Genomic DNA, 24,973 nt, shown 5'->3' with positions numbered 1-24,973 from the left:
CCTTAATTCCAACGTCAAAGATGTCCTCCAAGGCTGTTAAAGAATAATTTCCTTCTTTCTTTCAGAGTCCAAAAGAGAAGACCTTACTTAGCAACACCAGATCTTAGCAGAATCACCTGAGAAACTTTTAAAAATACAGATGCCATACTGACAGATGACAAAACAAAATTAACCAGGAACTCTATAAGAGAATAATGAGGGAGTGGAAGTGGCTCAAGCCATTGGGAGCCTCCCTCCCACAAGGGAGGTCCCAGGTTCAGTTTCCAGTGCCTCCTAAAAAGACGACAAACAGGGAAGCGGATGTGGCTCAACTGATAGAGCGTCTGCCTACCAAATGGGAGGTCCAGGGTTCAAACCCAAGGCCTCCTGGTCTGTGTGGTGAGCTGGCCCACGTGCAGTGATGCCGCGCAATAAGTGCCATGCCCCATGTGCAAGGAGAGCTGCCCCATGCGAGAAAGCACAGCCCACCCAGGAGTGAGGCTGCACACACAGAGAGCTGACACAGCAAGATGATGCAACAAAAAAAGAGACACAGATTCCCGGTGCTGCCAAGAATGCAAAGCAGACATAGAAGAACACATAGCAAGTGAACACCAGAGCCGACAAAGCGGGGGCGGGGGCGGGGGCGGGGGGGGGGGGCAAAGGAAAGAAATAAATTTTAAAAAGATGACGAAAAGACACAGAGAGCAGACAGTGAGCACAAACAATGAGGGGAGGTGGAGAGAATAATTAGATGGGACTAGTTTTACAAATATTAAAACTTTATAAAAAGCCTCAGTGAATAAAATACAGAAACTTTAGATATGATAGATATATAATATGATAAAGGAGGCATCTTAGGGGGTAAGGAAGACAGATTATTCAGGAAAGGTGGGTAGCCATGTGGGGAAAAAATTATAAAAGATTTCAAATTTAACTACATAAAAGTAAAAAATTCTGCATAGCAAACAAAAATATATCAAAGACAAATGACAAATGGAAGCATAACTGTAACTCATACCACAAAGGGCTAATTTACGTAATAAGTACTTAGAAATTGATAAGATCAACAAGAAAAACGCATAAAGGATATGAATAGACTGTCCACAGAAACAATGTTCAGCCCCATTCAAAATAAAAATATAAAGTAAAACTATGAGTTAGGATTTTTTACCTATCAGACTGGCAAAAACCCAACTGTTTGATGTCTTGATAAAGGTAAAGGAAAACAGGTTCTTTCTGACATTACTGATGAGAGTGAAAGTCAGTTTTAACTCCTGAAGATGATAATTTAGCATTATATATAAAAATTACAAATATATATTCTTTCTGACCCAAAAATTCTACTTCTAGAAATTTAATTTTTGGGTAAATATGCACACATGCAAAATGATATATGTACAAGATTGTTTATTGCAATTTTTTTTTAAGAGAAAAAGTTTGGACACAACCAAAAGTCCTTTAATAGAAGACAAGTCAAATTACGGTACTATGGAATACCATGCAAATCTTTTTTAAAATGCAAAAATTCTTCATATTTCAATATGGAAAGATTTCCAAGATATGCTAAGTGAACAAAACAATATGGATAATATACTAACATCTGTACAAAAAAGGAGAAGAAAAATAATATGTATTTGTATTGGATTTTAAAAAAAGATCTCTGGAAGGATGCCTAACAACCAATAACAGTAACAGAAACTAATGAAACTAATTTGGGGTGGGGTGGGAACTGGGAGGATGACAGGAAGATTTTTTTACTGTATAACTTTTAAATTTTGATGTTTGAACCATCATTACCTATTTGAGATATTAGATAATTTTTTAAATCAAAGAAGTCTTTAAAATAAAAAATAAAAATACAGGTAACTAGGTTCCTTTCTCAGGAAACTGGTTTTGAAGGTCTGGGACAAGCCTGGATCTAAAGTTTTTAAAAGCTGAGAGCACTGCTATAGAAATTCCTAAGTCAATCAATTTGACTTTCAGTCCCTTTTAATGGCACTGACAAATAATATTTCTGGTCTTTGTTTTACGTTTTGCTTTTAACAGAAAGAGTTTCGGTAGAAAATATAGTAATAATCCTGAGACCTAGACACTAACAGAAGAGTGGAAACACTGAGAAAACACTGCAATATAGGTGACTACAAGTTTCTAAAACAGATCTGCCCTGTTATCTCAAAGCAACCTGCATTTCTTTTCTCTGAAAATGTCATTAGCATGAACACACTTCAACCAGAGATATCTGCATAAATTTCATTTAAAGCTTCATGGATGCTCAAAATGCATCATTTTGATTTGCCTTCAAGGCTAGGCAAATCACAAGTACTACTTTGTGCCTTTTAAGCCACAGCGAGACTCGTCATTATCAAAGAGTCAGATTCAATAAAGAGGAGTCATTTGGGGTATTGTAAAAATCTTAAAAACTTATCACACAGAATTCTGTATCAACAGTTTAGGTAGAATCATTAAGTAAATAATCCTATAAAACATGTATACTCAGGACTTGGTAATGTGTTACCCTACCATTTCTTCAAGGTGGGGATAGAAGGGGAAAGATATGTGAAACATATCTGCACTAATTCTTATCCAGCCACTTACCATCCTCTACCAACCCAGTGGTCAGAAGATGCATCTTAGATAAATCATTAATTCACAGATCATTACAGCAAACATCAGAGGTTAACAGGCAGCTAATGATCTGCAAGAAACATAGTCTGGGCCCTTTTCCATAGATGTCTACAGAATCTCCATCCCTACTATACCTCACCAACTTAATATTAATCATAAATGAAGGCAAATTATGCAGGAGATATGGTCTCAGGAAGAGAGAGCATGCCAGGAAGGCGGGAAAGAGGACTAACATTTTCTGAGCTCTTGTTATGTGCCACTATTTGCTACTACGTTATGTGCTCTGTATTATGTGCCACTATGTCCTTCATTTTTATATTTAATTCCTTATTGGATCCCCACAAAAACCTAATGAGGTATATGTATATGTACAATTTTCCAGAATGAAAATACTGGTATATTTCAGTTTGTATAAGACAAAGAGAAATGCAGATATAAATCTCAATGGGGACTATATTTTAAATTCCAAACTGAATCTCAGATTAACTTACCCAAGACCAGAGACTGTTAAGTGGTAGAGTCAGAATTCAAACCCATATCTGTCTGCCTTCAAAGCCTGTTTTTTTTCCCTACTATACTAAGATATCTCTCTTCAGAAGAAGCATTTAAGAAGTAAAGAAAGAGGTAAATATGAGATCACTTAAATGCATTTGGACTTCAAAACATGTTCATCAATTTTAACAAATGTACCGCATTAATGAAGGTTGTTGTTAATGTGGGAAAGTGTGGCAGGGGAGGAGTTGGGACATATGGGAATTCACTATATTTTTAATATAACATTTATGTAACATTTAGCTTCTCTAAAAATAAAAAGTAAAAAAATAAAAATAAATGCATTTGGTAAAATGAAACCTCTGCATTCATCCACTCGACAAATATTTTAAGAAACAGCTATTGTGTCAAGTACATGTCACACATGAATGGAGACCTGAGAGCTTAAGGTACTTGTCCAATGTCACAAGGCTGTTTAGTAATGAAAAGATTAGAACACAGGCAGTCTGACTCCAGAGCCTATATTCTCAAATACTCCACTACACTGCCTCTCTCAAATTTCAAGGAAAACACTGGTGAAGCATTAGTGTTTTCCATTGTAATAAAAGAAATTAGGCCATTATTTGTTTTTTTAAAATAAATTATTTATTTCTCCTCACCTCTCATTATTTGCACTTGCTGTCTGTTTTATTTCTCACCACTCCCTCGTTGTTTGCATTTGCTGTGTCTGTTTGTTTTGTGTTCTTTTTTTTTTTAGGAGGCACCAGGAATGGAACCCGGGACCTCCCATGTGGGAGAGAGGCACCTAATCACTTAAGCTACCTCCACTCCCTGCTTTGTTGTGTCTCTCATTATGTTATTCTCCTTGTATCTCTCGCATCATCTTGCTGCATCAGCTCGCCATGCCAGCCTGTTGCATCAGCTTGCTATCTTGCTCATCTTCTTTGGGAGGCACCAGGAGCTGAAGCCTGGACCTTCAATGTGGTAGGTAGGAGCTCAGGCACTTGAGCCATGTCTGCTTCCCTCATCTTCCTTTCTTTAGGAGGCACTGGGAACTGAACTCAGGTCCTTCCATGTGGTGGGCGGGAGCTCATTTGCTCAAGCCACATTCGCTTCCCAAATTAGGCCATTTTAATTCTACACAAATGGTCTCAAAAGGAGGATGAATTATTCCTGCCAATGGACCCACTAGCCGAAAGAGGGAAAATTTTGTACTTTTCTCAAAACAATTTCACATTTTTATGGATATTCATTCTGGATTATGGAGACTACAAACTAGTAAAGATTCTTAACTTTTGTTACATAGTAAACATATTATAATAAATAGTAGTACCAACTTATATTTGTTTAATGCTTTAAGTTTTCCAAATGCTTTTACATACATTATCATAACTGATATAATTATCAATAGCTCCCCATCTTTATTCCTGTAAAATAAAGCCAAAAGCTCAAAGTCCTGGCATCTAAACAAGATCCCTCATAGCTCTGTCTGTCTAGCTTAATTTGCTACAATCACACTCCACACAATATATGTTTCAGCCACATTATTCTCTGAAGGTTCCACCTTTGTTTTTGTGCCACTGAAACTCCCTTTGTCTAGAATGGTCTTCCCTATTATCCATCTGGTAAATTTCTACTGCTATTTCAATAACTATTTCAATTATCTTCCCTATGAAGCCTTCAGGTCACTCCCTCTCCTATGACACCCAAATCCTTTTTACACATCTCTAGCATTGGATTTATTATAAGTATTCATGTACTTCTTTTTCCTTTGTCTCATCTTTGTATCCCCAATGCCAAAATTCTATAAGGTATTCAATATATAAAAAATGAATAAATGAATGAGTGAATTAAATAAACCACTAAATTGGGGATTAGAAGACCTAAGTAAAAATCTCACACTAAAAATACAAAGTGAGTTTATAACTCAGTTTTTTCCAACTGTAAAATAATTCAATTCAATATTTATTGCAATGACTATGTTTCCCAATCAGTTCAAGAGCCACAAAAATCCAAATAATTATTACCTCCTCCATCATGTCATCCTGTGTAGCTGAGATTTCTCCTTTAGTTGCTCCACTGTGTACCAAGTTCCGTAGTCGTATACAGAATTCTCTCATCTATGAAAGAAACTTATTCAGCACTCTTACTAGTTGCCCAAATTCAACAGTACATGAATACGTCAATGCCAGTTCTACTTTTAAGTATAACTCAGCCAAAACCCATGGCAAAGTTCATAAAAGCAGGTAGGTTTTCTCCTATCGGTCTACTTAAACACATAGCTAAAAACACTTTCCATAAGGGGAAAAGATGTGGATTACTCCCAAAGAATACTAGGTGGAACAACTCCTGGGAAAGCAGGCATTATTCTATACCTGACAGTACCCTCTAAAACAGTAGGTGCTTCTGTATGGGGAAAACAGTTGATTCCATAATCACCCTTAGAAAAAGCAGGAAATTTAATGTGATCATAACACTAAGTTACTAATAGGATCCCCCACACCTGCAGCTTTTTGTGTGCTATCTGTTCTGTGTCCACACACACTCTTCTGTGTTTTTGCTTATCTCCCTTTTTTGTTGTTGTTGTGTCACCTTGCTGAGTCGGCTCTCCATGGCACTTGTGGGATGGGCGGTGCTCTGCAGGCGTGTGGGTGAGGCTGCCTTCACAAGGAGGCCCCGGGACATGAACCCAGGGCCTCCCATATGGTAGACGGGAGCCCAAGTAATTGAGCCACAATTGCTTCCCACTAATAGGATTTTATTTAGAATTTTACTACTTGTCCACTTCCCCCTCTCTGCCAAGTAACTATGAGCATGGTTATGCCAATCCCCAGTGATAGTTTTCATTTTTGTTCCTTTTAATTCTGAGAATATACTATGTCTAAGATAAAGGTAAGTCTGAAATCTAACCACAGTGCTAAAGAGGATTTTGCCTCTACCCAAATTGGAATCAAATGCTGTATTATTAATGTTCTTTTAGACTTTGGATAAGAATCTCCAGAGTTTCCAGGGTAGAAAATAACCTATTTCTACTGTTGGGGAAACATTTTAAAATGTAATCTTTCTCCCAGAATGACAAATCCAATTTTAGATTCATAGAACTGCAGGTTGTGGCAACTCCTGGTTCTCAAAAAAGGTGTCTGGCTGGCAGAGCAGAGTCCCTAGAGAATTTATAATCCTCCTTGGATTGTGTAGGGTGAATGGGTTAGGTAGAGAATGGGTTATATAGAAAAGAGAGAATTATTCTGAAGCAGTAAAAAGAACTATTTAACTGAAGCAGTAAAAAGCAGTTCAGTAACTACATCAAAACTCAATGAGTGAATAAACTACATTGATGTGGTTTGAGGAGTCTCTTCTCTCCAATGTATACTCAGCATACTCTTTAAGGAAGACACGTAAGTAGTTTGTTTTGGTTTTGCTAGTTCATAAAACTATCCCAGCCCACCTCTATAAAAACCAAGCAAGAGGCATAGCACCTAGTGTGCTCATGGTCTATAGTCATTGAGCCTGTCTTAATATAATGGAACTTTCTTTCCCAAGTACCCATAAGAAAACATTAAAGTCAGAAATAAAAGTGGAAGAGTTTTAAAAAGAAAAATCCCTAATTCCAATTATTTTTACAGTTAATATATAGCTATACCACTGTTGATAGATAATGATATAAGTAGCTATTTGTATACATACTGTGTACACTTATATGTCTAGAGGTCCCTCTGGAAAATCAGTTAGGAGTTTTAAGAAGGTGAGCCCACAAAACTCAATCCCATTCTACTCTATATGCTAACCTTGTGATTCAGAATATCATTCATTCTTCTAGATGCCTCTGTTGTGTAAGATTCAGGGAAACATTTCTTAGGGATAACACCATATTTTTCTAAAAGAAAAAAAGATATAAAATTCAGTAAGGTTCAAGTATACTCCAGAATTAGAATTGTGGCAGAAATAACTATTGCTTTAAAAAAATTTTTAAAGCCATATTTTATTGGTCTAATACAGAAAAATTTAACAATCTTATGCTTATTATTATTACACAGGTTACTTAAGCTGCATATTTATCCATCTATCTTAGAATTAATTCTGTTCTTTTATCTATCATACTTTGTAAAGTCCTTAGCATGATGAGTTTTTCCCAGAAAAAAACCCTTTTTTGAATGAAGACATTTTCAGAGTTGTCACTTCAATGTTACCTGATTATGTCAATGGACAAGAGATAAGCTTTTGTGTGTGTGTATGTGTGTAAAGTTAGCTCTCCTTAATGCTATCTTTTCTTCTCCAACTCATCCTTCACAGTACCTATCTCCTTACAATAAAGGTACTTTATAGCTGAGAGTGTGAGTGAAAGCAAAACTGAGATAAAGGTCCTTAGAGGTAATCATATACATTTTTGGGAGACCAGTTCTACTCTGTTGATAATTACCAATGAAATGGCTTATACCTAACTACTGAGCCTTACTTGATCATGCTGAGTTTCAGTTTCTTTAGAGAAAGGCTCTTACCAACAATATTAACAAGCATATCCCATTGTCCACCATCATTTGCAGGATTTGTAAGCAAAAATTGCACTAGCCTCCCATCCTCAGGCTCCTTTTTCTGGGCTGTATCCACAAAAGCGTTCAAGAAGAAATAACAGCGTTCAACCTAGAGTAAGGAAAGTTAAATAAAATTAAACAAAAGAGAGCTAATAACTTTACTGGCATTATCAGCAGAATAAGAGTCTTGGAACTGCCATGAGCCCACACAGAAGATACTTGTTAGCCAAAGTTGGTACTTAAATATCAGTATCTGGCTTCATGAGAATATCTAAAGTTTCCTGTTGTGCCTGTGTACACATTCCAATAGTTTATCCAGAACAAGGCATTGCTTTATTTTGAGACAAAATCTGATAGAGTCATCAATCAATAAACATTTAATGGACACATGTAATTTTCATTTTAAAGATTTTTTAAAAAATGGAATGATATTATTTACTGTTTTTGAGACAAGTACTACCCAGATAAGGGGAATTGGGTCCTAAAAAGACCAAATAACCTAAATAATGATGCTAGGAAGGGAAACTTTTTAATACAAAGAAAAAAATATTTAAAAATTAAAGAAACACACAAGTAGCAATAAACTTAGTTCATTACAAAAAGTAACCACCTACCAACTAAAAGCAGTTCTGCCTTCAAAGAGAGTCAACTTTTGATACTTTGAAAATGAGAATAAATGGTGCCTTATCTAATAGAAGGGCAAACTACAACTGGAAAAGCAAGAAATTAAGGGGCAGTCCCTACCAAGGTTTGTATTGAAACAAAAAGAATCTTGCAAGATTAGTCCCATACCTTGTCCCAGAAAAATAGGTAAGATTGACTAAACTCAAATTCTTCAATATTTAATTTCCTCATGAATGGAAGTCTCATAACATTCAGACAAGAAAAGATCCAGCATCGCCCTGAAATAAGAAAGCAAACCAAGAAATGATGGTGAGTTCTTTCACAGAGATCATATTGCTCCAACTGTATTTCTCAACACTGAACCAATGATAGGATCTTGGACAATTCATGACAAAATCAGAAGGCTCAAGTTGATTAAAAAAAAAAAAAATCAAGACCAGTAGTAATTACTTATCGCAATATATATGAAGAGGTTCAATACCCTTAACATATTAAAAAAAAAAATCTCTACACACATTATAAATCACCTCAGAAGATCATTAGAAAAAGAAACACTGTTAGAGAAACATGAGCAGAGATCATAAATAGATCATTCAAGGATGAAAAAAGGATACAAATAGCAAAAACATGTTTTTTAAAGTTCATCATAAGACACCTGTTAAAGAGGGCAAAGGGCCCAAAGCAAGCAATGATCTACTTTCTGTCAAAATACGTCAAAATAGATAGACTGGGACTGATTTTTTAAAAAGGCTTATGACTTTTGAAAGTCTTTTTGGTAAGAACTTTGTTATAAGGATATCTTCCTTATCTAGATCCCTGGATGACCATTATTCGATTGTAGCTGTTTCTCTGACAGTAGTGCTAGACAGTAGAGAGCAAAACAAGAGCTCTTGACAGGCAGGAGAATGGATTTTTTTCTCTATCACAAACTGGTCAATTGGGGGAAACTGAGCCCATTAGCACATTAGCTCAAGTTGTAACCAATAAGCATATTTAAAAATAATGTTTTGATGACCTTTTGATACAATTACACCGGGTCTTCTATTTCAAACATTTGTATATGGCCTCCCTGCAATCTGGGGGACTCTTTTAGGGCGTGAACATTTTAGAGTGGTCTCTTTTTTGACCAAGAGCATCTGTATCTGCAAGGCATGGGGCCATGATCACATAACTTCTGGACAGAATATAGCAAATTACACCCAAACAGATGACCATGTACTTGTCACTTTAATGAGAAAACCTAATGTCTAATCAGCCACAGAGCACCAAACAAGTCAAATGGGTCATGTTCTTATGCATGCCTTTACCTGTACCTGTTCTCTACGAATTTACTACAAACTTTTTTCGATACAAACCTCTGTTCCTCTAAAACCATTCTTAAGTAAGACACCCAAATGGGACGCTGTCAGGAAGGTCAAGTAAATTATGTAAGAAGTTTAAGGCCTCACCTGAGCTCTTCTGGTTGGTGACTGGCTTGCCTTCCTGAGGCACAACGTGCTGGAACACATGCTGAGCACACTGCACTGTGGCCCTCTTCAAACAGATGTCCAGCAGGTCGTGGGTGGTTCCGACATTCTGGGCAAGTACGAACTGAGGGTCGGAATTCAGTTTCTGAATCAATGCAGCTACCTTCTCCGAGTTCAGTCCTGCTGGAAGGTCAAACCGGGTTACAACACCGTTACGAGGCTGAAGGGGCCTTATGCGGAGCTCCCACACCCCAGGACTAACTTCCTAAGAGCATCCTGAGGTAACCACTGCAGCTGAGCAGCGCTTTACCGGCGTCCTCTCTCAAGATGCTGCCTCCCTCCAGGTCGCTCCAGCCCATCCAGCAAGCTCGGTCCCCGCCATGGTCGCTGGTCCCAGCCCCCACCCTTCCCTGCCGGGTTTCACCGACCCCCTGAGAGGACCCGGGCAGGGCCCCCAGGGGACGAAGAGTCTCACCCGCGTTGCTCATGGCGCCTAGGCTGCCCGGTGGGGTAACGGTAGCTTTCGGGGTCCTCGGGCGAGCACCGGGGTCGCACTGCGGATCGCTGCCTAGGCGGCTCGAGCTACCTCTCGTTCCCGGAGCGCCGGAAAGAAGAAACCAGCTCGCGAGCGGCAGGAGGCTGAGGTCGAGAGAAACGGGGTCCGCGGAGGGACAAAACTCCCCCCTCGCGTTGCTGAGTCAGCACCGTCCGGGCGAGGCCCGCCCGGAGGAGGGCCTTGGAGGCGGGCTCGCTGACGCGCGTAGGTCGGCCGGCGACCCCGCCCCAGGCTAGCCCAGAAGCTGCTCGGTCTTTGCTTCTGTCAACACAGTAGCTGCGCGCTGCCCACCTTCTACTCGGACGGCGCCGGCGCCCTCTGCCATCCGTGATCCGCCTCTTAGCCACCCTGGCGCGCTCCCGGGATCAGGCCCGCTCCTGGGAGGAAGCCTGAGGAGTTCCGTGCCGGGCCCAGAGCCCGAATACTTCAGCGTTGGGGAATTGATTCCATCCACTGCGCCCTTTGAGAAGCCTAAAGGGGACTGAAGGAGATAGGGCAGAGCTGAGGGACCCATAATTAAGCACGGGGCTTAGGAGGGTTGACAGGTCACACACACACACAGAAACTCTCCAAAGGTTCTTCATATAGACATCTGTTGCTGACCAGTCACTGCATTTTCAGTGGCAATTTTTTAGCTTGGATTCTGCAAGAATCATGTCCTTCTATTTCTCTGAAATTGGAACCAAGCTCTCTCCTACCAACTCACCAGCCGCTACCACAGTTCTACAAATACACTTCTGCTTAGTACAAAAAACTTCCTATTCTGGGCATCCCGGAGTTTCTGAGTGCCCTCTATCTGGCCCAGCTTATTTTGTGTGGTTTAATTTAGGGGAATGACAGAAGTCAGTCTTGTGCATCAATCAATACTGTTGGACCAGGCCCTTTACAAAACCTGCAAATGACACCTCCCTCTAGGCTTTCAGGATAACCCAAGGCTTTTCACAGTTCTGAAATTGTGAAGCCCTTTTATATCGTTTTGAACTCTCAGCCCTAGGAGAAGTATGGGAAGGGGGCCCAGAGGTGATAAAACAAATGCATTTCTATCTGTATTAACACCAAAACATCCTGAGTCTGCAACTCAGAATACTGAGAGTCTTCTGTGGAATCCAGAATCTAGGTCTTAGATTGAAAAGCATCATAGTTTATAAAGAACTCTTGATATCTGGAAAACTCCATAATCAGGCACCAGTCATTCGCAAAATCATGGCCTCCATGTCTCTGGAGTTACCTAGCTAAAGTTTGAGGATATGGCAACAACAACCATCTCCAATGGAGCCTATCACCCATCCTATTCTGAGATTCTTTTCCAGTCTGAAGAAACGGCATGGCATAAACAATTATGCTGAACAAAATCATTGACCCTTTCAGAAAATGGTGTTCAAGCACCCTGCCCAATTTGACACATATTCAATATCTGCCAGCACCAGGCACTGGGCAAGCTGTTGATGCTATGGAAACTAACAAAGCTTAATCCTGCTCTAAGAAACCCATAAGGTAGCAGCAAAAAGATGTAAAACAATTTTTAGACAATTTATGCTAGCATACCGCAAGTACTGTTGAAGCAATGAGGAGAGAGCTGTTAATTAGGGAAAGAGGTGTATGAAAAATTTTCATAAAAGAGATGACAAGGGAACATAATCTTGAAGAGTGGATGAGATTTTGAAAGGTGAATAAGCAGGAGAAAGCATTCAAATTACCAATAAAGGCACAGAGACATTAAAGTTCATGCAAAACCATGTTCAAGAGACTGTACTTCATAGACTGATGTGGTTAAGAACAGGAACCTGTTGCAAGCAGTGGCAAATGGTACACTTAGAGAGGTAGGCTTGGGCCAGGATGTGAAGGGTTTTATACGCCATGTCTGAGTATCTGGCCTTTATCCTATAGGTAAATAGAAGCCAAAATAGATTTTTAATCAGAAAAGGAATAAGCTCAGATCTGTGTTAAAAAAAAAAAAAAACTGGTGGCAGTGGGAAAGATAATTTGGAGGGGAGAGATCCTATAGATAAGAAAACTATTAAGAAGGCTATTCTGGTAATGCACTTGGGAGATGGCAAAAGTCTTAAACTTTGGAAAGGGAAGAAGCGCAAATAATCTTGAAGTTTTCAGATGAAGGAGGATGGATGGTGGTGCCATTAACCGAGAGAGAATACAAAAAATAGGCATGTTTAGGAGTATGGCAGTGCACAGATAATGAATTCAGTTTGAGCTGTGTCAAGCCTGGGCTATTCACAGAAAACCCAGGAGACAGAGGAAAAGATGTCTAGACTTTAGGTAAGATAAGGTTTATACTTATAGTTGGAAACATGTAAATCAGCAAAGTAACAGAGGGAGAGAGAGTAGAGTGAAAAAGGAGATGAGAACCAAGGATGGCACCCTGGGCTGCAACATACAGCTGTAAACTGTAAATTTCACGGTATTCATGGCCAAGGGACACCAGGCTGAGCTGGGTAAGTGGAGGCTAAAATCCAGTCCAGCTTCTGCTTGCCAAGCTGTGCGACATGGCCAGGGCTGTGCCCAACCAGAGTGTGGTGTGCCTTTCACTGCTTCTTACAAGGATGTCATATGGAGTAGTAGCGCTGTGAAGAGGAGCCAGCAGTAAAATTCAGAAAGAGCAGTGAGAGAGGTAGGAGAAGACCTGGAGAGTTATGTCCTAGAATACCAGGAAGATAAGGAAAAGATAATAAGTGGTACTGAAAGCTACAGAAAAGTCAAGTAGGATTTGTTTTGGCAAGTGTTAGAGAAGGCAGTTTCAGTGGAAGGGTGGGGTGAGCAGAAGCCACACTGGAATAAACTGTGAGGGAGAAAAATAATCAGGGAAATTCTTTTGGGGTTAGAGAAAACTTTATGTCCACCTAAAGGATGAGAGGAAGGAACAAGTGTAGATGGAAGATTAAATATATTCCAGAGAGGATATAATTGCTAGAACAAGAGCCCAGTAAAGAGGAGATGGAGTCTCTGGGAAAGGTGAAGGGAACCAGTTTTGCAGCTACTGCCACCCTTTTCATGTCAGTGATTATATTTCTCCACTCATGCCCTGAGGTTCCTATCATTATCTCTTTGCCTCATTGGCAGGGTGGCACTCTTAGTACCAGCTTTCCACCCAACAATTCACACCCATACACTCAGCCCCTATGTGGGTATGGAGCAGAGGTACAGAAGCAAACTGGTTTCTCAGTGATTTGTCCTAAATGACCCACCCAAGAAAACATTTCTCCAAGAAGAGGACTCTTAGAACCTACCCCTCTAACTCCAGTGAGAAGAGATGTTGCTGAGCTCAGTGATATCTCATGGGACAAAGCAACCAGTAATAGAATTCTAGAATGAAATCAGCAATGTTAAAATAGAAAATCTTTATAAATCCAACGAACCTGTGCCATTTTTGTAGCTATACCTTCTGCGATTTTTATATGCCTTTTGCCTATTGCTTCCATGAGGCTCTACCCAGATGAAGCAAACACGGCCAGTCTCAAGGCCAATTGTGAAGTCTTTCTCCATCCTGTGCCTCCTCCTCTCCTCCTTTGCTCTTCATCAATCAGTGACATATATTGGTCAACTGCTTCTACTGTGATGGAAAGGACCAGATTTTTTAGTTAGCTATAAGTCTGGACTAGAGTCTAACACAAATATTCTGCAAGTCTCTGAAACTTATTCACACTTAAGTGTTACCCCAACTAACTCTGAGATTTGCTTTGGTCTGAAAGTCTCTTAAAATCTCACCAGACCTAATGGTAAACTTCAGAGTTCACAAATTGGTGGGGCCAAGGCCAAATTCAGCTCCTAGATGTTTTGTTTGGCCTGCATGGTGTTTTAGAATTTTTGAGCCATTATTTAGACTTGGGAAATTTTGTATACAAATCAGGGTGCAGACTTCTCTTGAATATATCAGAATATATCAGACCCTTTTGCCTGGGTCTGCTATAGCTGGGCAGCAGACTCCCCTATACACTGGACACAAGCTCTCCAGCTCACCATCGTCTCCTCAACAGTGAAATCAAATGTCTGTCACTTATCATCAGCCTTGTTTTCACACAATAGTCACTTCTCCATCAAAACTGAGAAAATGGATTTTCTTTATATCTAGCTTGCTTCACTCATTTCATTTATTACCTGGTGATATTTGCATTTTTCAACCCCTGATTTAGAGCCACATGGATGGAGTTTGGAGGATTTCTTCTCCTCTTCCACCTTCATCACCACCCGTGCCTCTGTAATTCCTGTCCCTAGGACAGGCAAAGCAAGCAGGAGCTCACCTTGCTGAGGCTTTCAGATTCTGATTTTGAGACTTTCTGGACCCAAAGAAGCCTCTATTCCTTCACAACAGTTTCCCCCCAGAATATGGCATGCATCCATCAGAACACAGGTGAGCTGGCAACTTCTGGCCATCCTTAGACTCCCTACCCTACCTAAACTCCATGTAGTTTTTGTTTGTTTGTTTTTGTTTTTAATTTATTGAAGCATATCACTCATACATGAACATATATAAACAATAAGTGTATAGTAATAACTGTGAACTTATAAAACAAACATATGTAGCATTATACAAGGCTCTCACATCTCACCCTACCAGCATTACCTTGCATTGTTGTTAAATATTTTAAACTAATTATTAAAGAGCATCCTAAAAATATTACTGCTGGGGAGTGGATGTGACTCAAGTGATAAGGCCTTTGCTTACCATATGGGAGGACCTGGGTTCAATCCCTGGGGCCTCCTGGTGAAAAAGAAGAAGAGAAAGCATTCCTGCATGGTGAGATAGTTCCCGTGTAAAGAGCCGAGTGCCCATGTGGTGAACTGAGTGCTCATGCAGTGAGCTGAGTGCCTATGCAGTAAGCTGAGTGCCTGCATGTGAGTCAAGTGCCTGTGTGGCAAGCCGAGTGCCTGCACGGCGAGCCAGTACCTGTGCAGTGAGCCAGCGCCCATGTGGCAGGCAGAGTGCCCGCGTAGCAACACCAAGTGTCTGCACGGTGAGCCAGTGCCCGCGCAAGTGAGTCATGCAGCAAGATGATGACGCAACAAAAGAGAGATGAAGGGGAGAGTCAAGGTGAAGCGCAGCAGAGACCAGGAACTGAGGTGGCATAATAAACAGGGAACCTCTCTCCACATCAGAGGATCGAATCCTGGTGAATCCTAGAGGACAAAGACAAGAAGAGAAGACAAAAAATTTTTCAAAAAGAGAAATAGACACAGAAGATCACACAGCTAATGGACACAGACAGCAAAAACAGCAGGGTGGGGAAGGGAAGGGGGAGGAAAAAAATTATTGCCAACCAAAGTATTTTTCCCCCAACCCACCCTATTATTATTATTTTATATCATTTATATATAAACATACATAAACAGTAATTGCATAATAAAAGTTGTGAACTTACAAAGCTAACATGCATAAAATCACACAGGGGTCCCATATATCAATTCTCCACCAATACCTTGCATTGTTGTGAGACATTTGTTGCAAATTATGAAAAAATGTTGTCAAAATCTTACTGCTAATTACAGTCCTTATCTTACATTTGGTGTATTTTTCCCGCAACCCACTCTATTATTATTGTTTAAACGTATTTTTATGACAGAAGTTGTAAACTTACAAAACAATCATGCGCATGTGAAGAATTCCCAAACAACACCCTTCTATTAATACACCACAACGTGATGGAATGTTTATTACAAATTATGAGATAATATCATCCTATTATTACCAGGTCTATAGTGTACATTTGGCACACATTTTCCATATTCCCCCATTATCAACATACTACATCTTTGGCATAGATGCAAGAATATTACGTTATTACTGCTAACCACAGTCCATAGGTCACTCCAATTATATTTTTCCCACATTTTTCTCCACATTCCCACCACCCTGCAATAATGATAAATATCTGCTCTAGCTCACAAAGGACACTCTTGCATCTGTACTATCAACCACAGTTCTCATCCACCTCTGGGTTTACTAAACTATTCAGTCCCTAGGTTAATCTCTAGCATTCCTTCAGTTGGCATTTACATCCCTAGACTACCATTTTCAGCCACATCCCCATTTATAAACCAGCTGTTCTTCACTATTATGTGTTACCATCAACTCTCCACATTTCCACAACTTTTTACAGTAAAACTAATTAAAACTTCTACACATACATTCAACATCATTATCTCCTTTAAGAACCCACCACCTACCACCAGGTCTTGAAGATATTTTCCTACATTTTCTTCTAGAAGGTTCATGGCTCTTGCTTTTTATTTAGGTTTTTAATTCATTTTGAGTTGATTTTTGGATAAGATGTGAGATAGGTGTCTTCTTTCCTTCTTTTGTCTATGGATATCCAGTTCTCTAGCATCATTTGTTGAATGGACTATTTTGCCTGAGCGGGGTGGGTTTGACAGGCTTATCAAAAATTACTTGACCGAACATGTGAGGGTCTGTTTCTGAACCATCAGTTTGGTTCCATTAATCTACGTGTCTGTCTTTAGGCCATAATCATGCTGTTTTTACCTCTGTAGCTAGGTAATATGATTTAATGTCCAGAAATGAGAGCCCTCCAACTTTGCTTTTCCTTTTTTAAGATGTTTCTGGCTATTCAGGACCTCTTACCCTTCCAAATAAATTTGATAATCATGTTTTCCATTTACTTTAAAAATGCTGGGATTTCTTATTGGGATTGCATTGAATCTGTATATCAATTTGAGTAGAATTGACATCTTAATATTTAGTCTTCCAATCTGTGAGCATGGAATAGTCTTCCAATCATTTAGGCCTTTTTAAAAATTTTTTTAACTTTGAGTTGTAGTTTTCTGAATACAAGTGCTTCACATCAGTGGTTAAGTTTACTCCTGAATATTTGGGTTTTATCTGCCATATTTTATTTTCACCACTGTTTGGACACTTTTAGTTACTTTTATTGATATAATCTTCATTTCTAGACTTTCTTCCATGCCTCTCTCTCCTGTCTTTTCTTTCCAAACTCTAGCTCATCCTTTAGTATTTCCTGCAAATCTGGTCTCTTAGCCACAAACTCCCTCATTTTTTATTTATCTGTGAATATTCTAAACTCACCCTCATCCTTAAAAAAAAAAAATTATTTATTTATTTATATCCTCCCTTGCTGCTTGCTTGCTGTGTGCTCTCTGTGTACATTCGCTGTGCATCCTTCTGTGTCTGCTTGTCTCCCTTTGTTGCTTCATCTTGCTGTGCCAGTTCTCCCCAGGTGTGGACTGTCAGCTCTCTGCGGGTGCAGGCCAGCTTGCCTTCACAAGGAGGTCCTGAGACACGAATCCAGGGCCTCCCATATGGTAGACAGGAGCCCAATTGAGCCACATTCACTTCCCTCGCCCTCATTTTTGAAAGACAATCTTGCTGGATATAAGATTCTTGGTTGGAAGGTTTTCTCTTGCAGTATCTTAATATATCATACCACTGTCTTCTTGCCTTCATGGTTTCTGGCGAGATATCAGCATATAACCTTACTGGGTACCCCTTATATGTTATGTATTGCTTTTCTCTTGCTGCCCTTAGAATTCTCTCTGTCTTTGGCATTTGACATTCTGATGAGTATGTGTCTTGGAGTTGGTCTATTTGGATTTTTTCAAATGGGAGTACATTGTGCTTCTTGGACATGGATATCTATGTCCTTCAATAGGGTTGGTAAATTTTCTCCCATTATTTCCTCAAATATCCCTTCTGTCCCTTTTCCCTTCTCTTCTCCTTCTGGGATACCCATGACACATATGTTTGCACATCTCTTGCTGTCATTTAGTTCCCCAAGACTTTGCTCAACTTTTTCCATTCTTATCTTCACCTGTTCTTTTTTTTTTCGAAAAAAAGATTTATTCATTTATTACTTATTTATTTATATTTCTCTCCCCTCCCCCCATTGTCCTCCCTCTGTGTCCATTCACTGCGTGCTCCCCTGCATCCACCTGCATTCCCATCAGTGGCACCAGGAATCTGTATTTCCCCTAGTTGCGCCATCTTACTGTGCCAGCTCTCCACACTCCTGGGCAGGCATCTTTTCATTTGGGGTGACTCTCCATGCAGGGCCCACCCCCGTGTGTGGGGATCCCCCACACGGGGGACACCCCTGCATGGCATGGCACTCCTTGCACATTGGCACTGTGTGTGGGCCAGTTCACCACACGGGTCAGGAGGCCCTGGGCTTGAACCCTCGACGTCCCATGTGATAGATGGAAGCTCTATCAGTTGAGCCAAATCCACCTCCCCATCTCTTTTTTTTTATTCACTTTCTGAGGCCATTTCTTCAAGCTCACCAGTCCTTTCTTCTGCCTTTTCAAATCTGCTATTATATGATTCCAATGTATTTTTATTTCATTTATTGCACCTTTCATTCCCATAAGATCTGCTATTTTTCTATGCATGCTTTCAAATTCTTCTTTGTGCTCATCCAATGTCTTCTTAGTATCCTTAGTCTCTTTAGCCATCTCATTGGATTTGTTAAGGAGATTGGTTTGAACATCTATGATTAGTTGTCTCAACTCCTTTATGTCATCTAGAGGCTTATCTTGTTCCTTTAACTGGGCCATATTTTCCTATTTCATGGTGTGGATTTTAATTTTTTTGTTGGTGTCTTGGTATCTGGCTTAATAGAATATTTATTCTGGGTGCACTTTTTCTCTTTAGTTTAGGGCTTCCTACCCTTTCTCCCTTGCTGGTTGTGTACTAGGAGCCAAGGATGTAGTTGGTGCTATAAGCTGTGGAGGCTCAAGCAGCCCTCATTGCCCCCAGGGATCAATGAAGCTTCTTCCAGCTTTCTTCTTTGCTAGGGGTAGGGACAGAGCCACACTGTGTGGAATAATCCAAGTCATGCAGGCCTAGGCTATAGTTGCCCAGAGAGACTGATGAATCTTCACACCCCTTTCCCCCCCTGCCAGGGTGGGGATGGAGCTGCAGGTGTGGTCAGCAATCTACACTGTGTGGGTCCAAGATGACTGCAGTTGCCCTGGTAGATTTCCAATTACTCAGTCTGTGCCAGCCAAATGTACCCACATTTATCTGGTTAGGCTAGTGCAGGACCTTCCAGCCTCCTCCTTGCCAGAGGTGGGGCTGAAGCCTAGGCCAGGAGTGCAGGCCAGTCTGGGTGAAAGAAAATGGTCTCTACTGATTTTCAATCAGCCTGGCTTCCCCTCATGCTAGGGGCAGAGTAAAAATGGCAGCTACCAGCCTCTTTCTAATTTGAACAAGTTCAAACTTTAGCCATTCTTAGGGTTATACTTTAGCCAGCCAAATTTACTAATCAGTAGCTGAAATCAATGGCCAACCATCTCTTCCTCCCCTGTTTTTGTGAAATGGAGCTTCAAATTCCAACTGCAGAAGAACTCCTGGGGCAGTTTGTGCTGCCAAAGTAAGATGATCACTGGCCTCAGCAGCATGGCCTGTAATTTCCCAGAGTCTGGTGCAGGTTCCGCCAGCTTCCTCCCTGCCAGAGGCTGGGCAGGGGCTTATGCTAGAACTACAATCTGATCTGGATGGAAAGAAGCCAGTCCCTACCAGCACAGTGATTTTCAGTCCATCCTGCTTCCCCTCGTGCCAGGCATGGAGTTAAGATGGCAGCTACCAGTCTCTTTCTGACCTGAACAGGTTCCAACTTTAGCTGTTCTTAGGATTACACTTTAGCCTGCCGAATGTACTAATCAGTAGTTGAAGCTGGTGCCCAACCGTCTCTTCCTCCCCCATTTTTGGGGAGTGGAGCTTCCAATTCCAGCTGCAGAACAGCTCCCAAGACAGCTTGTTCCTCCAGTGGAGGATGGGCACTGAACTCCATGGCGTGGAGTGCTCTACTTATGAATCTTCTCTGTAGATGAGCAGTCTCCTCCTTCCATTCTTTCATGGATGTTGCAGGATAATGCTCTTCTGATCTCCTGGAGGCTCCAAACAGGTGCTTTAAATAGCTCTGGGTGATTACTAATGGCCCTGTAGCATGAGCTGACTCTAGGAGCTCCTTAGTCTCCTCCCTGTTCCCAAAGAACTCCAGATTCATATTTCAAGTTTGGATATTTTTAAATCAGTTGTTGATTATGTTTGTTTGAAACATTGTCCAATGTTCTGGAATATACTGAGACACCTACAATATTTTTCCTACCTCTGGATATCACCTTTCTGCCAGTTACTATTCTCAGTGCTAGCAATTCACAGAGCCTTTCAGGCAGAGGAGACAGCACATGCAAGGCACAAAGGTATGAATGGGCTGGAGTGTGATTGAGGAATAGTGAGAAATCTAGCCAAGTTTTGGTGTTTTTTAAAAAAATCAATTTTATTGATACAAATTAATAAAACATACAATCTACTCTAAGTGTACAATCCAACCAAAGTTGGCCAAGTTTTATGAGTATTTGAATTATGCAAAATTTAAATAGTTCATTATAAACTGTTTTTTTTAAACACAACAGTTTTCTTTTTTTATTTATTTCTCTCCCCCCGCCCCACCCCCAGTTGTCTGCTCTCTGTGTCTATTCACTGTGTGTTCTTCTGTGACCGCTTTTATCCTTATCAGCGGCACCAGGAAATCTGTGTTTCTTTTTGTTGCATCATCTTATTGTGTCAGCTCTCTGTGTGGGCGGCGCCATTCTTGGGCAGGCTGAACTTTCTTTCGCACTGGGCAGCTCTCCTTATGGGGCACGCTCCTTGCGAGTGGGGCTCTCCTATGCGGGTGACACCTCTGTGTGGCACGGCACTCCTTGCGCGCATCAGCACTGTGCATGGGCCTGCTCCACACAGGTCAAGGAGGCCCGGGGTTTGAACTGCAGACCTCCCATGTGGTAGGCAGACGCCCTAGTCATTGGGCCAAGTCCGCTTCCCTCATTTTAAACTGTTAATATCATGTCAGTATGTGCACAAAATTTGAAGCAAAGTGAAACTCTTGCAATGTTTAACATTTGTTAGAAAGTAAACTCTTTAAAAGCTGGTGATGGGAAGCAGACTTGGCCCTGTGGTTAGGGCGTCCATCTACCACATGGGAGGTCCGCGGTTCAAACACAGGGCTTCCTTGACCCGTGTACAGCTGGCCCATGCGCAGTGCTGATGCGCGCAAGAAGTGCCCTGCCACACAGGAGTGTCACCCGCATAGGGGAGCCCCACGCGCAAGGAGCGCGCCCCGTAAGGAGAGCCGCCCAGCGTGAAAGAAAAGTTCAGCCTGCCCAGGAATGGCGCCACCCACACGGAGAGCTGACACAGCAAGATGACGCAACAAAAAAAAACACAGATTCCCATACCGCTGACAACAACAGAAGCGGACAAAGAAAAACACACAGCAGATAGACACAGAGAACAGACAACCGGGGTGGAGGGGTAGGGGAGAGAAATAAATAAATAAATAAAATCTTTAAAAAAAATGAAAAATAAAAGCTGGTGATGGCTGAGTGGATTAGAAACTTTATTGCCACATGGTGGAGCCATTTTAGCTGATAAAGTAATATCTTCTCTTCAATAAATTTACATTTATTTCTATGAATTATGGATGTTTTGAATTTTATGTGAAGGTTTCAGGAATGTATCACTTGAGTAAAATTCACCTCCTCGAATTTTCGTGTATTAGGAGTTTAGACTAAATGGTAGCAGAAAAAAAGAGGTACAAGAGTGAGAAAATAAGGTTGAAAAGAAGGTTTATAGTCATATCATAAAGTGATTTTTTTAAAAGATTTATTTATTTATTTAATTCCCCCCCTCCCCCGGTTGTTTGTTCTCTGTGTCTATTTGCTGCATCTTGTTTCTTTGTCCGCTTCTGTTGTTGTCAGCGGCACGGGAAGTGTGTGCGGCGCCATTCCTGGGCAGGCTGCACTTTCTTTCGCGCTGGGCGGCTCTCCTCACGGGCGCACTCCTTGCACGTGGGGCTCCCCTACGCGGGGGACACCCCTGCGTGGCACCGCTCTCCTTGTGCGCATCAGCACTGTGCATGGGCCAGCTGCACACGGGTCAAGGAGGCCCGGAGTTTGAACCGCGGACCTCCCATATGGTAGACGGACGCCCTAACCACTGGGCCAAGTCTGTTTCCCTCATAAAGTGATTTGAAGGGCATGTGTCCTTTATTCATGGGGATATTACTAGATGCACAAAATCTCCTATAAACAGTGAGAAAAATGGGAGAAAATCATCTTCAAGTGATAGTGCCCATGAAAGCAGTAGGTTGGCACTGTACATTCTTAATTTATTCAACAATTTATTGAGCACCTATTATTTGGCAGCAACTGTTCTTGGAACTGGAAATTAAAAAATGATTAAGACTGATTCCTGACTTCAGGGAGATTCAGTCTAGTCAAGAAAATGAATGACAAAATTAATCATTATTTTTTGATTAATGCAAAAAATATTCATTGAATGTGCAAGGCATGGGACTGTATGACACAGTGAACCATGTGGTGGAAGATAAAATGTGGTTAATAGTACCAATATGAGAGTGTTCTCTCATGAACTACAGCAAATGTGTAATACTATTACATAGCATTAATAATAGGGGACATGTGGAAAAAATATACCAAGAGTATGCTATCGACCATAGTTGGTAATTATAGTCTAATCATTTACTTTCATAATCTGTAACTAATATTCCACAACAATGCAAGGTGTTGGTGAGGGGTGATGTATGGGAATTCTGCACATTATGCATGATTGTTTTGTAAGCTCACAACTTCTTTAGTAAAAAAAAAACACCTAAAAAAATGACACTAATAGAATTTAAAAAGTGAATAAAATTACTAGTTTATAAGGAAAGAAAATTTTAAAAATATATTCATTGAACCTTTACTATATGTGAGGCACTGAATTAGACAGAGAAATACAGCAGAAAACCAGACATACATGTTCCTGCCCTGGAGCTTACATTCTAGTAGAGTAGAGAGATTAAAAGCAGATAATTTCAAGTAGTATTTCACAGTATAAAGAAAATAAAACAGTATGATCTGATGGTGACTGGCCAGGGACAGTGGTGAGATAAAAGGAGTTGACAATCATTTGGGCCAAGATTGAATGACAGTAAAGATCCAGCCACTGTGAGGATCTGTGGGAGAAAGCTGCAAAAAGAAAGGAAAGCATGTACAAGGTCTAAGACAGGAACAAGCAGTACCCAACAATGTCATAAAGAACCCGGCCTCATTGCAGCACTGTGAAATGGAGATCAGCTTTAAAAGCATTGATTGTATTCTATTTCTTAAGCTGTTGGGAACATGGATATTAATGTTATTCTTTATTCCTTATTTTATACATTATCTATATTTTTGAATATATGAAATAATTCTTTTTAAAATGATAACTCTGGCTCCAGTGTAAATGATAGACTGAAGAGAGACCTATTATGAGGCTATAATTTGTCCAGGGAAGAGGTGAATGGTGACCTGGATCAAGAAAGCAACAGTGGGAGAAGAAAAGAAGTTGATGAGTATGGGATATATTTTGGAGGTGGATCTCCCTAAATCATCATGCTGGGGTAAGGGTTTTCGTAGTGTGCTATGAACACAGAGGAGGAACATCTAAGTCAGACTTGGCACTTTAGAGAAACCTTCTTGGAAGAGATGACAATCTTCTGTGTTTTGGAGGAAAATTAGGCATTTTCCAAGTGATAATGGCTGGGGAAAATGTTTGTAGGTAACGGCTTATGCAAAAATCTCAAGGCAGCAGATCTGTTTGGGAACTGAACACATTGAGTGCCCCTGGAAGTAAAGAATACAAGGGAATGGAAGGAGATGCCCTTTGAGGAGCTGGGACCTTAACCTGAAAGATTCAGGGAAACTACCTCTATCTCTCCTTTCCTTTTGCCAGGGAGAAAGGAAGATTCTTATGGAAACCACAAAATAAGGCACTGATATAAAGCTGTCTGGATCTAGCTACAAAGAGGTCCTGTTTGGACTATTCTGAAAATGCTTCTTTTTACATTAATGATTTTTATAAAATGTTTTGGATTCCACAATCACCAAAGCCTAAGTTTTGTTGAATTGAAGAAAGGTTTAAATAAAGATAAAAGGAAAAGGACAAATGAAAGGGAAATGATGAAAAAGGAGATATTGTGTCTGAGAGAAAAGAATAGTTAAATACCACTGGAGTCCAAAGATCCTAGTTTCCTTTCAGGAATGCTGTTAGACTGGCTTTACGTACTTAAAGCTGCAAGGAGTGAAACCAGAATTTTCTTAATTCTTAATTTGTTTATGAACTACATTATTTATTGTCTTAAGCAAATATTTAAGTGTAATAATTATGTCATTATCCTCTTTTTAAAGGTTTTCTTGAGACACAGCATAAAAACCTCAGAAATAAAGTTAACATGCAAGAATTGGTGGCTCTAAAACAAGTCTCAATAAAAGATAATATATTGAAACCATACCATGTATATTCTCCAGCTACAATGGAATGAAGCTAGAAATCAATAACAGATGAGAAAATGGAAAATTCATACATATGGGGAGATTAAGCAGTGTACTCTTAAACAACCAAGGGGTTAAAGAGGAAATAACAAGGGAAATTAGAAAATATCTTGAGGCAAATGAAAATACAATATACCAGAATTTATGGGAGGCAGTAAGGGCATTGCTGAGAGGGAAATATCTAGCTCGAAATGCTTACATTAAAAAAGAAGAAAGATTTCAAATCAGAGATCTAACTTCCAAACTGGAAGAACTAGAAAAAGAAGAGCAAACTAAACCCAAAGTAAGCAGAAGGAAGGAAATAATAAAGATTAGAGCAGAGATAAAGAAATTTAGAA

The 24,973-nt window shown here is 40.3% G+C and overlaps 1 protein-coding gene across 2 annotated transcripts in view; it reads right to left on the bottom strand.

The window, feature by feature from the left end:
• The window catches only part of BLMH (bleomycin hydrolase), a 51,598-nt gene extending 40,963 nt beyond the window's left edge, over positions 1-10,635 (bottom strand). Inside the window, exons 1-6 of one of the 2 annotated variants that reach the window (XM_004483813.5) lie at positions 10,194-10,635; positions 9,701-9,898; positions 8,421-8,530; positions 7,596-7,737; positions 6,885-6,973; positions 5,127-5,219 (exon numbers count right to left, since the gene is read on the bottom strand). In XM_004483813.5, coding sequence (XP_004483870.1) covers positions 5,127-5,219; positions 6,885-6,973; positions 7,596-7,737; positions 8,421-8,530; positions 9,701-9,898; positions 10,194-10,206 — 645 coding nt within the window. In that variant the 5' untranslated portion in view covers positions 10,207-10,635. Of the gene's footprint in view, positions 1-5,126; positions 5,220-6,884; positions 6,974-7,595; positions 7,738-8,420; positions 8,531-9,700; positions 9,902-10,193 lie in introns of both variants that reach the window. The other variant, XM_004483812.5, reaches the window with a different exon arrangement.
• Positions 10,636-24,973: the final 14,338 nt, after the last annotated feature.

This window comes from Dasypus novemcinctus, chromosome 21, assembly GCF_030445035.2.
Source record: "Dasypus novemcinctus isolate mDasNov1 chromosome 21, mDasNov1.1.hap2, whole genome shotgun sequence".
Taxonomy (NCBI): Eukaryota; Metazoa; Chordata; class Mammalia; order Cingulata; family Dasypodidae; genus Dasypus; species Dasypus novemcinctus.
The sequence above is the reverse complement of the archived record's forward strand: the minus strand, read 5'-3'. Positions and strand labels throughout refer to the sequence as shown.